This window comes from Cucurbita moschata, unplaced genomic scaffold (genome assembly GCF_002738365.1).
Source record: "Cucurbita moschata cultivar Rifu unplaced genomic scaffold, Cmos_1.0 Cmo_Scf00014, whole genome shotgun sequence".
In the NCBI taxonomy this organism is placed as follows: domain Eukaryota; kingdom Viridiplantae; phylum Streptophyta; class Magnoliopsida; order Cucurbitales; family Cucurbitaceae; genus Cucurbita; species Cucurbita moschata.
In genome coordinates this window covers 3,564,146-3,580,930 of record NW_019268530.1, presented here as the reverse complement: position 1 = coordinate 3,580,930, position 16,785 = coordinate 3,564,146, and the positions used below count along the sequence as shown (strand labels likewise).

The window sequence follows — 16,785 nt, the reverse complement described above, 5'->3', positions numbered from 1 at the left end:
AAGAAAATGAAATTTTTTTAGAAAATAGTTTATTTTATTCATTAATATTTAAAAATAATGTGATATTTATATAATTAAATTAAATAATAATAATAATAAAAAATAGTAACACATAGTGTACTTAAAAGAGTTCATTTTATTAAAGGAAGGCAGCTGAGCGAGTAGTTGGAAAGTAGCATCCGACAAAAATATTAAATTATATAATTTTAAATATAGAAAAAAAATAATTTAATATTTAAAATATATAATAAATATTTTAAAATATTCAGTAAATGATTGGACGGTCAAGATGGATGGAGAACAAAATGAGTGGTTGATTAGTGGAGATGGGGACACATTGTGGGGCCCACTACTCACTAGTCCTTTCACTTTCATATTTAAAGTTTTTTTTTTTTTTTACATAAAAATAAAAAAAAATAAAAAACTCTTTTCACATATATTATTATTGATAAGTCATAGGTAACTAACATCTTCGTACCTAACGATTGGTATAAGTTGCACAAATCTTTTTATTTTTCAATCCGATCTTATCCATTTGTTTGTCAAGTTGTTTACCCAATCAAATATTTCTAAACCACTTCTAACAGAGGCAGATATAAATCGATAATTAGAGGTGTTAAGCTTTTTATCATCCTGGCATTGAGCTATTTTTTTACAAGACCGCCCCTACAGTATCGTCATTGCAATAGAGTTTAACCACTAAGTTTGGGATGGATTGGTGAGTTTCCTCTACACCTAGGACACTAGAAGATCGAACCATGAACAAAGAAAGGCATGAGAGAAAAGCATATTGGCTAGTGATAGTGAGGGTCGCGGACCGACCATAAAACCCTGTTCAATAAGTGGAACGCATTAGCTGTCTGCTATTCGGTTGGGCAATAAGGGTCGGAGAAGGGCAATCACTTATTCTTAAAACCAGCATTCTTAAGACCAAAGAGGCAGGCGGGAAAAGGGGGAAAGCTCTCCGTTCTTGGTTCTCCTGTAGCTAGATTCTCCGAAACCACAAGAATCCTTAGTTAGAATGGGATTCCAACCCAGTACTTGAGAACATAAGTGGGTTTCATGGAATATTTTCAATTTGTGACGATTATATCCATCACTTTCTTCCTCGTATTTTTAGTTAAGCTGTATTTAAATTAACTACAGATTTGAAATTTAGATCTCAAATTGAAATATTTTTTTTTTTTATTTAAAGTTCGAAGATTTTATCTCGCAGACCGTACAACCATGTAGGCAGCTTAGTCTATTGAAGTGAAAATGTCGATTTCAAGAACATGCTATGAAGTCCTCAATACGACTCATTCCATACCGTATAATCATTATACATAACTCGAATTGAATTTATAAACTTAATTTTCGAAAAAAACAACATTTGAGATACTTTTTCTTCGATTGAATCTAACAAAAGTACGTAACACTAATAACCTAATCTTCTTTCCTCTTTATTTCTTTATCTTCAATGCTAAATGAGAGCCATCGAGTTCTATACAAAAAAAAAAAAGCCCAAAACACCAAATCTCGAGTCTAGCCCACCTACCACAATCAGCTCAAACAACACAACAGACTCTTAAACTTTCAATTTTATGTCTAATAAATTCGTAAATTTAAAACATTATTCGAATTTAAGGACTTATTGAACTCATTCTAAGCTAAGATTTTACGGATCGAAAGACTACAACAGTCCTTTATATACATCAAAGTCCATACCCTTTACCCTAAAATTCAAATTTCTAAACAGAACATACAAACATGGAGAGAGCAGAACAGAGCAGAGCTGAACAGAACAAAAATCTTGTTCTTACCAGAACTGGTCGGTTTGGATTAACTGTATAATCTTCTGGTCCAACATTGCCTGTGGAGTGGTTGCTGTTTGTTTGTCACCATTTTCAGCTGCCAAACACAAGAGAACCAGGAGAGAGAAAGAAAGAGAGAGAATTTTAAGTCAGAACACACACAGCCACATAACAAGTCAAGCTTTGCCTGTTCATATTCATTACTCCATTCCCAATCCCCAAAAAAAGAACTCAGATTTCAGCAATATAGAATGATGATATGTGTTAATGTGAACCCTTTGTTTACTTTAGGCTCTTATGGATGAATGATTACAAACCGAGTTGGAGGCACTTTTGAGCTCTTCGAGATGGAAGGAGAGTTAAGAATATAGACGTTGTTGAGCTCTTCGAGATGTCTATATTCTTCTTCCCTTCCATGGAAACATACAAACTTAAATGGGTCCTATCTGTTTAGGAAAAGCTAGCTATCATTGATTACACAATGAGTTTGATGCTCTTCTTACTCTATTGGGTCCTCTTAATCCCTTTTACATGCATATGGTAGTTGAGTTTTTCGAGATGTCTGGACTCTTTTGTGAGATCCCACATTGATTGGAGAGAAAAACGAGGGTTACAACAAGAATGCTGAAGCCTGAAGAGGAGGTATTGTAAGATCCTATATTGTTTGAGGAGGAGGAGAACCAAACATTCTTTATAAGTGTGTGGAAACCTCTCTCTTGCAAACATGTTTTGAAAACCTTGAGGGGAAGCTCGAAAGTGAAAGCCCAAAGAAGATAATATCTGCTAGTAGTATGCTTGGGTAGAGTCATACACTGAGTAGTGTACCAGGGAGGACATTGGGCCCCGAAGGGAGGTGGATTGTGAGATCCCATATTGGTTGGAGAGAGGAACGAGTGCCATCGGGGACGTTGGAGTCCAAAAAGGGGTGGATTGTGAGATCCCACATTGATTGAGGAGGAGAACGAAACATTCTGTATGAGGGTGTGGAAACCCAAAGAGAATCTTGAGGGGAAGCCCAAAGAGAATAGTATCTGTCAGCCGTGGGTTTGGGCTGTTACAAATGGTATCAAAGTCAGACACTAGGCATTGTGCCAAGGAGGACGTTGGGTCCCGAATGTGGGTGGATTATGAGATCCCACATGGATACGAGAGAGGAATAGGTGTCAACGATGACACTAGACCCCAAAAGGGAAGTGGATTATAAGATCCAACATCAATTGAGGAGGAGAACAAAACCTTAAGGAAAAGCCCGAAACGAAAAGCTTAAAGAGAACAATGTCTACTAGCAGTGAGCCGTTACATAAACGGGCTCATATTCAAAATCAACAGTAGTTGTAAGGCTAAATGCAATGAGATATGGTTGTTTAAAGGTTTTGAAGTGAAGTGGGGAAGCAAGAAAACTGAAGGAATAGACCCCTCAAAAGTGGAAGCAGACATAATCCTGGCCCAGCCACCATAAATAAACTAGAACAGCCAACTTATTCAAACACAAACCCCGCCACTTTATCATTCTCTTTCTCACTTTCCATCATATGCATTCAAATTTTCTTCTTTGCTTTGTTTTCTGTGATTGCTTGCTTTACCACCAAAAAAGAAAACAACACATACACATAACCCTTCTCACTTTTATGTGTTTTTTTAACTCAATTTCATATCATACTAACCTCAAAACTCAGCATGAAGTTGTTGTTGCCTTCTCCTTCTTGCTCTTCCACTTCTTCCTTCTCCACTTCCAACTTTGATCCTCATGTCTGCAACCCCAGAGCTGCAGCAGCTACCCCCAGCTGCCTTTCGGGAATTCTCCGCCGAATTCTCTGCTCCGGTAGCCTCCCGACGCACCCGTCCGATCAGACTACAGAAGAAACCAGCTCATTAAAGTCTGAGGACAATGTTAAGAACGTGGGTGTCATGAAAGACACAAATGGTGGGATTGAGGCCAAGCCCACCGCTGGAATTGTGGCCAGGCTGATGGGTTTGGATACCATGCCAGATATGAAGCAGAATTGTAATTCAATAGCAAGAACTCAATCCATGAACTCTGTGGAGCATTTCTACAAACACCTTGAAGGCAGACATAAAGGGGCTAGATCAACACAGTCGTTTCGAGAGATACCCACCTTTCTCGAGCTTGAAAATGAAGATTACTTCATCCTAAGCTTCGAAGGAGACAGCAAAAATGAAGAACTCAAAGCGAAAGCAAGAAGGCATGGAGAAGAAAAATGCAAAAACAGGGGAAGCAACAAAACAGAGCATTCTTACGTGAGAAAGACGAAGAAGAAGATATTCAATCCAGAAGAAGCCAATGAGTTCGTCCTAATCGATTTGAAACAAAAGAAGAAATCAAGAAAAAGAGTCTCAAGAAATAAACCAACCTCCAGAATTTCAACCAAGGATCGCCATGGCAGAAGATCAACGAGGAAGGTAGAATCAGAGCGCTCCGACGAATTAAGCCCAGTATCAGTTCTTGATAGCAGTGAATTCCTCCGAGATTCTGAAGAAGCAGCCCCATTATCAGGTTTTATTTCGCTTTCTTCAACAAACCCTAATTCGGATTCTTCAATTTGTGTCCAAAATTCCTTAAATCGCACTCTTTCAGGAGACGCCGCTTCGAAATCCCCCGTAAACAGTCGAAGGAAATTATCACCGGAGCTCGAAATCTCTCAGCGATCGTCTCGCAACGACGATGATTTGATAATCAAAGAAGGAAACCCCGCGAAGACGAAGGCGATTGAAGAAGAGATTTGTAAAATAACAGAGATGGAATTGGGGAAATCGAATTGGAATTACAGGAAATTTTGTGAAGAACATGAAGAACTTGGAGTTGAGAGTATAATTGAAGGTTTTGATTCGTTCATTCTTGAAGGATTGATAGAGGAATTTGCAGAACAAATGTATGATTCGATCTTCATCTGAAGATCAACTACTAACATGTAAATTTTCGAATTATAGTTTACTAAGTTCACCAAAAATTGAACCGGAAAAACAAAATCCTGTTCTACATTCTGATTTCAAATTGTATTTACAATTTGAATTTGAATTCGCCGTACGAACAAAGAATCTTTCCTTCGAATTTTTAGTTCAAAAGTACACAAATTTCTGAAAGATTAAATGCTAAAACTCGGATTATACAAATATAATTAATTTACATTACAAAAAAAAATGTAGTTCAATTCAAATTGATCGTAGCAGGTAGAACAACACCAGCTGCTTGTTCTTCAACTACACCATTTTGTTTACAAACAAGTTTGATTACAGAACCAGACCCCATTTGGTACTTCTGTTCTGCTTCCACAAAGCTTTTATGAAGAACAAGCTCCACCCATTCTTCCATGGCTCCTTTCTTCTCTGATAGCCACTTCGCTGCAAGGATTTGGACGATTATTTCATACTCGATCTCCAATACGACCTTGCTTCCGAACACCCTTTCGAACTGCAAGCGTATTTCCTTCACTAGCTTCTCCGCTGCTTCGTCGAAATCATATGGTTTGAACATGACCTTCTCGTCTACTTGTTCGAGGAATTCGTCTAACCATGTCTCCGAGCCTTCTGATATCGAGTCGCTATCGGAATCACTGTTGTTGGGTTCTTCTTCCTCTTCTTCCTCGACCTCTTCCACTGGGAGATTCAAGTCTAGGAAGGATTTCGACGAGGATGCTTTCTTCTGCAACTCTGAGTTCGTTTTCCGACTTGTCGATTCGTGTAATTTTCTCTTTTTCGAGAGGTTTGAGCCTCCACGGGCGGATGTAATTCTAACGTTCATGTCATTGTGTTCATTGACATCACTCGAAAAACCTCCTACTAGTAATTGCATTTGACAGTTCTTGGCTGTAAGTATTCTCTCCTCGGAAAATTCAGTCTGTACATCGAACGTTTTGTCGACGTTTTTGTTCCTCGATGTTGTCACGAAAATTGTGTTATTTATGGTAATTTGTCTCCCGTGTGAATCTGGAAACTTACCGGTCGTGATTGCCTGGGACAAGCAACTCTTGGCCCGAACGTCGGCCTTGTCGACATTCTCAAGGAGGACGACCGAAGAGGGTTTCTTCCTCAACTCCCCAGCAACATAATCAACAACAGTTTGTCCACGAAACCGCTCGTCGTAACCATCTAATCCTTCACAGTCAAAGAGTGAGTTCGGTCGGCGATCACGGTCCTGTGAACTGAAATCGACTGTGATGAGGTTTTCTCTGCTTCCGAACATCAACTCAGCAAGAGCTAACGAAATTTTACGCTTTCCTATCATGTCGGGACCAAGGAATGTTAGCCAAATATCTTGCCTTGAACTCGAGCAATGCCGCCTTCCGCTACCACTCCGACAACGAAGAATGGTTTCGATAATAGAACTTATGGCCTTTCCTTGCCACCTAACTTTTTCAATCAGCGCATTCCAGAGTGGCTTGAACTCTCTCATATCAACTGGTCGTCGTCCAGTGTTCAGATCAGAGCAACCGAGCGATTGGCCCGGGTTATCGTTGCTTGGCCTACACTCTGTTCGACTCTCTAATTCTGAAACTTTTCTCTTGTTCTCACCAGCTGATGCATATAACGACCCAAGACCCAGATCAGTGGTAACCGAGAAGACGGGTGAGGGTAATAGTTTATCAGAGTGAAGACACCGTTCTGAAACAACAGTTCTCGGTTGGAAACTATCGGTGTGAGTGTCGGAAATCTCCGATATCTGCCTGCCTTGCTTGTTATGCAAGTCTCTAGATAACCTCGGATTTGTACTTACAGATCTTCCTCCGGTTACAGATGACGGTTCTTCACCACTTCTATCGTGATCTAAAGCAACTCGAGTTGACTCAAGAACCATCCCATGCCTAGTATGTGAAATGTCGAGTTTCGGGAACCGTTGCGTTTGATGAAGACGGCAGATATCGTTCCACTTCTTTTGCAGTCCAATTAGCTTATCACTCAATGTACTTGTGTCGTCGTCACTGGTCTGCGCTGGATCAAGTTCATAAGAACGTAATTACTCGGGAGTGAATCAACGACACGAAAAGTTGAAGAAATTTACTACGAAAGAGTAACACACCTTACACACATCAAATTCCTTGGTTTTTGCATCCGGTTCAGTCGTTGGTATATGTAAGGAACTTTCAGCGTGTCGACCGGGGAGAGTAGTCGATCCTGGCTTCCATATAGCAGCAACTTCCTCCTCGTATTTTTCGGTGCATTGATGACAGCGAGTGAACTGATTCAAACTGCTTGACCGACTTGGGAAACTCGATTGTGAAGGGAAAAATCCACCGAATGGGACGAACGATCCCATTAAACTGCAAATTACAAGCATGAACTATGAGAACTATCATATACATGATTCGACTCGAATATCAACTTGTCAAATGTTTGTCCCTAACTTACATATAACTTAGTACACATACTCGAAGTTGTCATTAATGACTAAACTTATTGTTTTTCAAATCCTCAAGGACTAAAATGAACGTTTTAAAAATTAAAAGACAAAAATGTTGTATGAGATCCCACGTCGATTTGAGAGGGGAACGAAACATTCCTTATAAGGGTGTGGAAACCTCTCCCTAGTAGACACGTTTTAGAATCGTGAAAATGATGGCGATATGTAACAGGCTAAATGGGACACAATATCTACCAGCAGTGGGCTTGGGCTGTTACAAATGGTATTAGAGCCAGATTCCGGACGGTGTGTCAGTGAGGACGTTGGGACTTCAAGGAGAGTGGACTGTGAGATCCCACATCGGTTGGAGAGGGGAACGAAACATTCCTTATAAGGGTGTTGAAACCTCTCCCTAGTAGACACATTTTAAAACCATGAGGTTGACGACGGGGAACAAAACATTCCTTAAAAGGGTGTGGAAACCTCTCCCTAGTAGACACATTTTAAAACCATGAGGTTGACGACGGTGAACAAAACATTCCTTAAAAGAGTGTGGAAACCTCTCCCTAGTAGACACATTTTAAAACCATGAGGTTGATGGCGGGGAACAAAACATTCTTTATAAGGGTGTGGAAACCTCTCCCTAGTAGACACATTTGAAACCCGTGAGGTTGACGGCGAGGAACGAAACATTCCTTATAAGGGTGTGGAAACCTCTCTCTAATAGACACATTTTAAAATCGTGAGGTTGACAGCGGGGAACGAAACATTTCTTATAAGGGTGTGAAAACCTCTCCCTAGTAGACACATTGTAAAACCGTGAGGATGACGGCGGGGAACGAAACATTCCTTATAAGGGTGTGGAAACTCCTCCCTAATAGACACGTTTTAAAACCGTGAGGTTGACAGCAAGCAATATTTGATAGCGGCAGGCTTGAGTATATCCGAAAGTTAAAGGACTAAACGGATATTTTGAAAGGTTAGGGAGCAAAATAGAACAAAAGGGTGAAAAAGTTGAGGAACCCAATAGAAAACTACACGTAATATAAAGTACAACTTTATTTTATAAACTTTAAAACATCCCTTCTTCAATAAAATAATACCTGCATGTTCTTCAAAAGAACAAGAAACAAAAAACAAAACATGAAGAAACCAGATCTAACAACATTATAATAACCCCTTCTAAGTCTCAACATGTTCTTAATCATTGCAGTAATCAGCACAAAAACCTTATTTTCAGCTAAGAATGTTTCAGACCAAAAGATGAACAAACAACCAGGCTATCATCATCTTCTTCATTGATAGCAGATTATAAAAAGCTCAGATTTCAATGATATCCAAGCAGCTAAAGTAATATTAAAAAACAACCCATTTGAGCTAAGAGTAGCAGCTATAAAAAGCTCAAGAAACTCACCTGGATTTACCTCCAAACACATCCACCATGGACTTGGAAGTTATGGGAAGAACATGAACATCCCAATCCTTTTCAATGGCTGGAAACCGAACCCGAAACTTCTCGTGCAGCTCGTAAGTTCCCACAGCTCCAATCAACCAAAGTCTCCCATTGTGAAGTTTCAACAAAGATGTAAGTTGTGATACCACAAAACTCATGCCATTGCTATCATCATCATCTTCTTCTAAGCTACTCAATTCCCCATAATTCACTACCAAACCAGGCCCTGAACATTGCTGAACCATCTCAGAAACCTCCTCAAATTTCAATTTTACACTCTCTTTGCTTCCATTTCCACTCACAAATTCAGAAATCTCCTTCTCAATGCAAACTACCCTTAATCCAGAAAGTTCCCCTGGAAGAACATCTGATTTACAGCTATGAACACAATCAGTGAAGCTCCGGAGAGCTTCAACGGCGTAGACACCAATCAATAATGGATTCCTCTGTTTTTTCCTCACTAAAACCTCACCGATTCTTCGGGAATTGGCATCGTTATCGCTATTTCCATGGCTGCTAGTGAAAGGGAAGGGGAAATTCCGGTTACCCACATCGGAATCCGGGAGATTACAGAGGAAAATCGGAGGGAAACGACCGGAACGGGAGAATCGGGAAGGATGGTGAGACAGAGGTGGATGCATTATCGCTAATTTAATGTCGCAGCTTCGAAACCCAGCTTCACCAAAAACCCTACTCACAATCGGATCATCAAGAATCGACAAAATAAAATACTTAAGTTCTACCTTTAAAATCGAAGGGGTTTGTTGCTGATTATGAATCTGATAGAGATGGAAGCTATCTGGGTGTCGCCGTTGATTGGCTTGGGATCGTTTGATGGCGGCCATGAGAGAATTCGAAATCGGTGGCTCATCGGAGGGTTTAGATGAAGGAAGCCGATCGAGAGATACGCCGACGGACAAATCGAGTGCTCGGAACTGGAGGCGTGGAGGGTACGCGCAGCTGTGGGAGCGAGAGCAGGCGTCGCGAAGAGCAGAGGAAGGTAAAGACAACAAAGCGGAGACAGCATGAAGAGAGGTAGTTTGAGCGTGGCAGCGGCGGCGAGCAACGGAAACAGCATCATCTAAAGCCCTAGCCGCCTCCTCCGTCAAGCATTGCCTTGCAGCGCTCACCGGCGTCGGCATCGCCGGGCAGCATACGAAAAACCCCTTTAAAATAAACAGAGTAGAATTGAAAGTCCTGTACGGCGGCGGAAGAAAGAAACAGAGAGAGGAAAAACAGAGGTGGGAATCTGGTTATTGGGTGATTGAGGTCGGACGGCGGCGGCGGCGGCGGTTGCGGCGGTGAATGGGTGGACGGCGGAGAGAAGTGAGCATAGATTGTTGGGGTTGTAGGAAAGAAAAGATGGGATTTAGACACAAAATTTGAGAGATTTTTTGGTTTTTGTTTGTTCATAATAATAATTTTGAGATCTTTGGATTAGATGCCGTATCCACTTAACCAAATGGACCAACTATTCAACTGTGGTGCTTGGAAATTGAGGGGTCCCTTTTTTATTTATTTATTTATTTATTTATTTATTATTTATTTATTCATTATGAAGTGAGAGAAAATTGCCTCTATTTCTTTTTCTTTTTTTTTAATTTTTTATAAAATATTTATTCAAATTTGTTAATAATAAATGGGTAGATGAATTATTGAGTTATTTTTCGATTGAGAGAAAATAAAAAACCGTTCGTTACTAAAATTTATAGTTCAAATCTAGATTCCTTCGGATTGGAACGGACGCTCATTTTCTTAGCTTTTTTGTATTTGGTGATTCATTGTTTTACTGAATTTTGATTTTGGAGTTTAGTGGACTTTATACGCAACGTACGCTTGAACAAAAGGTTAAATGATTTGACTTCGATTATCAAAAATGGCTCGGTTTATATTATATTTCAACTAACTCGATCAGGATGAATGCTAAACAAGTTACAAAAAGTGTGGAGTTTTAAACGATCTACCAAACATATCGAGATTCGAACAATCGTAACATTATCGATTAAATTGTGTGGTGTACTATATCTAAAAAAGTCAACCCTTTAACTAGAGTACGATGTCAACGAAGATGGGTCGTAATCACCTACAAAGTAAAATATTAAGTCGAACTAAGAGAATTTTGTATTACTAAACGAAGTTGAAACAAAATGAAAAATTTATTACCAAACAAGGAAAAATATTTTTAGGTGAAAAATAAGCTACGAGTAATTTAATAAAACACCGGTAAATAGTTGGGTTTTTTTTAATGAGAACATTTAAACGGGTTCCAGATTAAATTTTTTATTTGTTTTAAACAATATGAATTACTATAAAATTATATATTATCAAAAATAATTATTATTTAATCAAAATTGATAAAATTTAACTTCAAACAATCAATTTTAAGGTTCGTTTATATTCAAATACAATTTTTTTTTTGTACAAACGACTTACACGCGCCAATTTGACAATAGAAACCGTCTTGAACACAGCGTAAAATCTTCATTTAAACGAAGAATAAGAAAAGGAGTAGAGATAGATTTTTTTTTCTTATGAGATAAATGGGGTCGGAGATAAGATACATTTCCCGTCCTCGACTCCAACTCCCGACATACCTTACTCTATCTATATATATATTTATATATATATATATTTTTGAAAGTTAGAAATTGATGTAAGCAAAAAGATAAAAAGAGAGTTAAAATTTTAAAAGTAAAATAATAAAAAATGCAAAGAGATACGCAATCTAGAAGTCACAATCAATCAAAGAAGCCCCCACGGAGAGAGAACAGATGCTGTGGCAGTGGCAGTGGCAGCCTCCAATTGGACAATCATATCACTCAGATATTTGATCAAACGGTTTATATGCTGCCACGTAGCAAGAATACTACTAACAAATGTACCTGATTATACCCTTACAAAGTCGACAGAGACAAAAGCTAACCAAGCAAGTGGCAGCAGGCATCCCCAGCTCTAAATAAATCAATAATTAATTAATTAATTAATTTTCTTTTTTATTTTAATTTTTTTTGGGTTTGGAAAATTAATAAGTAATGAGAGAGAAAAAGTGTTTGATTTGACATTGCTTTGGTGTATTTTGCAGCCTCCATTTATGAATTATATTTCTTTTTTTTAAATATTAAAAAAGCGCGTGTACGACACGATCCAACCAAGGCGCGTGGGAAGACAGTGCTTTTAACTAACTATTTGTAGAGAGAGAAAGAGAAAAAAACGGAAAGACCGTAAGACTTCACTTTCTAGAAAAAGGAAAACCCCAGTCTTTTTTTTTTTTTTTTTTTTAATTTATTAAATAGAAAAAGTTAGGAATTGTTTGTTTACATTAAAATAATAATAATAATAATAAATAATTTTTCAAACCCATCTAAAAATCCAATTATTGAAAAAATATATATATATATATATATTAAATATTACCTCAATTTTTTATCTTAGCTGTAACTGTCTCTATTTTTTTAACTTATTTATTTTACTCGAGCACTCTAATATATTCTACTTGTTCATTTTGTGTTGATTTGGGGTTCGATCGGGTTATCAGAAGAATCGACCTCTTAAGCTAAAGTTTTTTCTTGAACGTTTCAATCGTGATAACTATAATAACAGTTGCAACTATAAACATATTGGCAATTATGACGGAGGGGGAACAGTACTCATTTGAGACGTTACTCTAAACAAAAGACGGAGGCCCCTACTAGAAACTAATCATTAGATGAAGAAAAACAAGTGGACTCGTGAGACTAAACGACTTATTCTAAACCTAGAGTCCATACTTAGAAAGTGCTTGGAAAAGTGCGGGTAAGTTCATGGAGTTAAGAGCCCACCATGTGTTTTTTCCCTGTTTAACAAACAAAAGTATTCATTTCTTAGGCCACTAAATTACGACCAGAGTTTCTCCTTTTAGTCACGCAGTCGATTTACAAAACTTTAAAATATAAAAATTAAAAATTTAAATTGAAATATTTATTAAGATAAACCTTTCGAGAATTTAAAAGCAAATAAATCAATAAATATAAAATTTAATTTTTCAAATAAATCTTACGAAAAAAAAGTTATTCCTTACTTTCGTTGAAAATTAAAAAGCAAACGATTTAATTAATCAGCGATACGATAGTAAACGACACTTTATGTTATTTAATAATAATAAGAATAGACAAATGTTATCAACAAAATATCGATAAGCATAATAACGTGGCACGTCGTGTCAATTCCTATTTCAAAGATCGAAAATATTATTTACTTTTTTTTTTTTCTCTACAAATGGAATCTTTTAAGATATAAAAAAGATTTACCTTCTTTGTAATATATAAAAAATAAAAAAAAATAAAGAATATATTTCTTTTAAAAGGAATCCCTTCACACCTACACAAACTCCCATCAATGGCTAACCATTTTATTCTAAGGTGATAGGCATATTTACTTATATTTTTGTCCTTCCTATCGACCCCTAACTCTAACCTTAACCTTAAATCGGAAATTTTAGAGTCTGTTTTGAAAATTATGTCTATTTTCTCGTTATTTTTAAGATTCATCGTTCAAAAGAAAAGGTAGACATCAAAAAAAGTAAGCTCATAAGTACAAAGACTAAATAGATACCGACCTTAACGATTAACATATATACTCTTAATCAAAAAACTAAATGTCTACATCTGTTCGTTGAACTATAAAATTTTATCGTAAAGGAGAAATTCAATCGCAAAGTGGGAACAAATTGTAAGAACATTATTATTATTATTATTATTATTAAAAAATCCCACTTTTTATTTGAAAGCTTAGAACTTTATGGAGATAAGATTAGGGCTTTTGAATTGATGTGACACCATTTTCAATGTGACACAGAATTAAATTAAATTAAATTAAAACACACAAATTCATTTCATTGAAATTCCTTTGAAAAAAAGATGCTTAATGTACATATCCCTTTTTTTTTTCATATGTTCTAAATTATAAAACCCAAAAAAAAAGAAAAAAAAAAGGAAAATGGTTTGCTAAACGACAAACTACAAATAATGATTTATTTCCACCATTTTTCTCTAAAATATTTTATTCTATTAATTATATTATTAAATAATAATAATAATCTTGATATATTATGATGAAGACTTAGTTACATTGATTATTTATTTAATATTTGTCTAATATATTTAATCATGACAATAACTTCCAACCAATAATTTTAAAATGGTTCCTAATTAATATTTGATTTATTAAACTATATTTGAGCGGCCTTTGTATTTATTCAAAAGTCAAAACAAATTTTCACATATTTTATCTATTTATTATATTTGACTTGGTCTTTTCTAGGATTTTAATTTTTTTAATTTTAGTTTTAAAAAATTAAATTTATAAATACTACCTCTACATCTATTTTTTTTTTTTTTTTTGTTAATGACGTCTTTTTATTATTTAACTAAAAAAATGTAATTTTTGTTTTTTTTTTAATATTGGGCTAATAATTTTTTTAAAAAAAATAAGTAAATGAAACTATTTTTTTTAATAGATTGGGCTATTGGGCTTAGCCAGATTTAAAAGCCCAAATTAATAACTCTAATTGGGCTTAAAACGACAAAATGTGACAAGGATTTATAACCAATTTAAATTATCGACTAAAAGGTTCCAGGTTCGAATCTCCACCCACGTTAAACATTAATCTTGTATTTCAAAACAACCAAGACATCATCGGTTAAAACTGAAGAAATTTAGTGCAATGGATTCAAAAGGTGAAATTAGTCAAACCTCTCTTTACATCCTCTTCATCATTTTTCTTCTCACTCGCTCGGAAACCTGTGTTCGAGAGGTTGATGTGTCGGTCCCTTGTGTTTCCCTGCATCACATTGCTCCTATATGAGAACAGTATTATTTAACAATCACAAGACTCACCTACCAGGTTTTGCACACAGAGAGAAAATAGTCAAGTCGACCCCGAATAATGATTGCATCACGACTCTTGCCATAAAAATGGTTGGATGTGCAGCATTACCAACTATGAGAAATCCACCGATCGGGAAAGTCATGTGATCAAGTAGTTGTGAGACGTGTGTATAGAATTTGTGTATATAATAATGTATGTATGACAAGAAATGAGGAGAGCAAGAGGTTGATAGCTATTTGTCGTCAAGGCATCACATTCACATGGAGTGTTGCATCAAAGAAAGAGGTGAAATAGATTCTTTAAAACACTCTTCAATTTCATATAACTTCTTTAAGTTGTAAACTCTTGTCTCTTTTCTCCATTGGCCCTACAAATGTGAAGGAAAAAACAAACACCACAGAATAATTGGTATTCTTCTGCCTACCCGAAATCGAAACCAAGAGATTCGTCACATGTTCAAACATTAGCGGAGTAAAAAATAGAACACAATGGATTTCTTAATTATTTCCAAATTACTATCTTATGATATGAACCGAGACATTAATCATACGAGATACACTTCAAGGAAGATGTGAAAAAAATATTGTTCATTATCACAATGTTGGAATTCATGCCAAAGTAAAGAAGAATCAAGCTACATTTATTATTTGATGGTTACAAATTTTTTGTGGACGATAATCTAGAGTTATGGTGTTTCTTTCATGTATTTTAAGACTTTTATTGATTTTAAAATTATATTTATTTAGTGGTTAATTTTGATCCTAAGATATGAAGGTTACAATCTTGAAATGTCTTGTGGATGGTCGACTATTTTAATTTTGAGACTATATAAAGTCATGCATATTGTCTTTATAAATAGATTTTAAAAAGGTAGTAAAGACAACATTTGTGCCTTCTTTTAGCTAAGAGCTAAGTTTCTTTGCAATTCTGATATCCCACATTGGTTGGGATGAGAACAAAACATCATTTATAAAGATGTGGAAACCTTCCCCTAGTAGACGCGTTTTAAAGCCTTGAGAGGAAGCCCGAAAGAGAGCCCAAAGAAGACAATATCTGCTAGCAGTGGATCTGGGCTGTTACAGAATCATTCAAACTTGACATGATCAATCCAGTGATTCGAATCTTAAATAAGTTTTCTTGCATTGGGATATTTGATTAGTAAGGTAATCTGAATTTAACTTTTCTTTGGAGTGGTTCATTTATCATTAGGTCTTGAGTTTCTTTGTAATTCTATGTAGTTTAGGTTGCATGTTCAGAACCATTTAAGATCGAAGAACCATTTAAGATCGATCTTGCTTGTGGAGTGATTCGAATCTCAAACAAGAGTTCTTGCTTTGAGATATTCGATCAACAAGGTAATCCAAATTTTACTTTCCCTTAGTGATTTCTTATCATTAGGGCTAAGTTTATTTGGAATTCTATACGTTTTTTTTTTTAGTTTTTCCCATGCTCAGTCGAGCTGTCTAAGGTTGATGATGCATCCGGTAAGCTCTTTCGGTATTCATCTCCAGAGCCTGGTCAGATGCTTCAATCCTTCGCGGTGGAAGAGTCAGGGGAGGCCGGGTCATCTGATCACTTCGAAACTCGTCGAGAATTGACATTTTAAGGTCTAAAAGCTCTCCAACGTGTTGCAGATACTTCAGCCATAAAAGAGTCTTTTGGCTCCTAGGTGAAGCTTAGCTTACTTTAGCAACCACGGGATCGATTGTTATCACACTCCTCAAAAGAAAGTTTTGCCTCCCACGACGACATTCTTTTCTTTCATTATTTAGCTGCTCCATTTCGGCATCAATTGCATAAAGCTTGCTTGCAGCATCCATAGTCATGTTTAGAATCATTCAAGCTTGACATTATTGATCTTTCTTGTGCAGTGATTCAAATCTCAAACAAGTGTTCTTACCTTAAGATATTCGATTAACAAGGTAATCCAAATCTTACTTCCCTTGTAACAAAAATTCCTTTGACATCACGGAGAGTTGGGAACTTGAGATCAATTCTAGACATCTTAACATAGGTATACACTATATGAACTATGAACAAGGTCCAACAGCTCCCCATTAAAACATATTTAAAGCATCTGAAACATAAGCTAACACTATTACAACCAAGAACAAACAGAAGAATTTATTTCATAAAACCAATTCAAGTTTCCCATATGCTTCATCTCTAAATATGCTCTATCATACCATCCAAACTCATACTATGTTAATCATAGTAACCTAAACAAGCAGCAGCAGCAGCAGCTCCAAGAACAAAGAAAAATTCATATAACTAAAGATCATCACCAAAAAACCTCACAACCCTATCTTCAGGACTG

At 36.4% G+C, this 16,785-nt stretch overlaps 2 protein-coding genes and 1 long non-coding RNA gene across 4 annotated transcripts; 1 reads left to right on the top strand and 2 right to left on the bottom strand.

The window, feature by feature from the left end:
- Positions 1-1,420: 1,420 nt before the first annotated feature.
- LOC111452216 lies at positions 1,421-4,255 on the bottom strand. Of its 2 annotated transcripts, XR_002712108.1 has the most exons (3): positions 4,166-4,255; positions 3,458-3,645; positions 1,421-1,890 (listed from the first exon to the last, which is right to left on the bottom strand). It is a non-coding gene; the product is annotated as an uncharacterized LOC111452216 (long non-coding RNA). The 2 variants fall into 2 exon arrangements; XR_002712109.1 differs by lacking the exons at positions 3,458-3,645; positions 4,166-4,255 and adding an exon at positions 2,111-2,523.
- LOC111452211 lies at positions 3,448-4,869 on the top strand. The gene is made up of 2 exons (XM_023092810.1): positions 3,448-4,308; positions 4,390-4,869. The coding sequence occupies exons 1-2, from the start codon at positions 3,471-3,473 to the stop codon at positions 4,704-4,706; spliced, it is 1,155 nt and encodes a 384-aa protein (XP_022948578.1). The 5' UTR covers positions 3,448-3,470; the 3' UTR covers positions 4,707-4,869.
- Positions 4,840-10,032, bottom strand: LOC111452210 (protein SMAX1-LIKE 6-like). The gene is made up of 3 exons (XM_023092809.1): positions 8,564-10,032; positions 6,829-7,069; positions 4,840-6,735 (listed from the first exon to the last, which is right to left on the bottom strand). Exons 1-3 carry the CDS (start codon positions 9,742-9,744, stop codon positions 4,960-4,962), a joined length of 3,198 nt encoding a protein of 1,065 aa, XP_022948577.1. The 5' UTR covers positions 9,745-10,032; the 3' UTR covers positions 4,840-4,959.
- Between the last annotated feature and the right edge of the window lie 6,753 nt (positions 10,033-16,785).

Coding starts and splice junctions, on each gene's coding strand:
- LOC111452211 (XM_023092810.1), top strand. CDS start 3,471: ATGAAGTTGTTGTTGCCTTCTCCTTCTTGCTCTTCCACTTCTTCCTTC. Junction 4,309..4,389: donor AGAAGCAGCCCCATTATCAG/GTTTTATTTCGC, acceptor GCACTCTTTCAG/GAGACGCCGCTTCGAAATCC.
- LOC111452210 (XM_023092809.1), bottom strand. CDS start 9,744: ATGCCGACGCCGGTGAGCGCTGCAAGGCAATGCTTGACGGAGGAGGCG. Junction 7,070..8,563: donor GTGTTTGGAGGTAAATCCAG/GTGAGTTTCTTG, acceptor TGTAATTTGCAG/TTTAATGGGATCGTTCGTCC. Junction 6,736..6,828: donor AGGAATTTGATGTGTGTAAG/GTGTGTTACTCT, acceptor GATCCAGCGCAG/ACCAGTGACGACGACACAAG.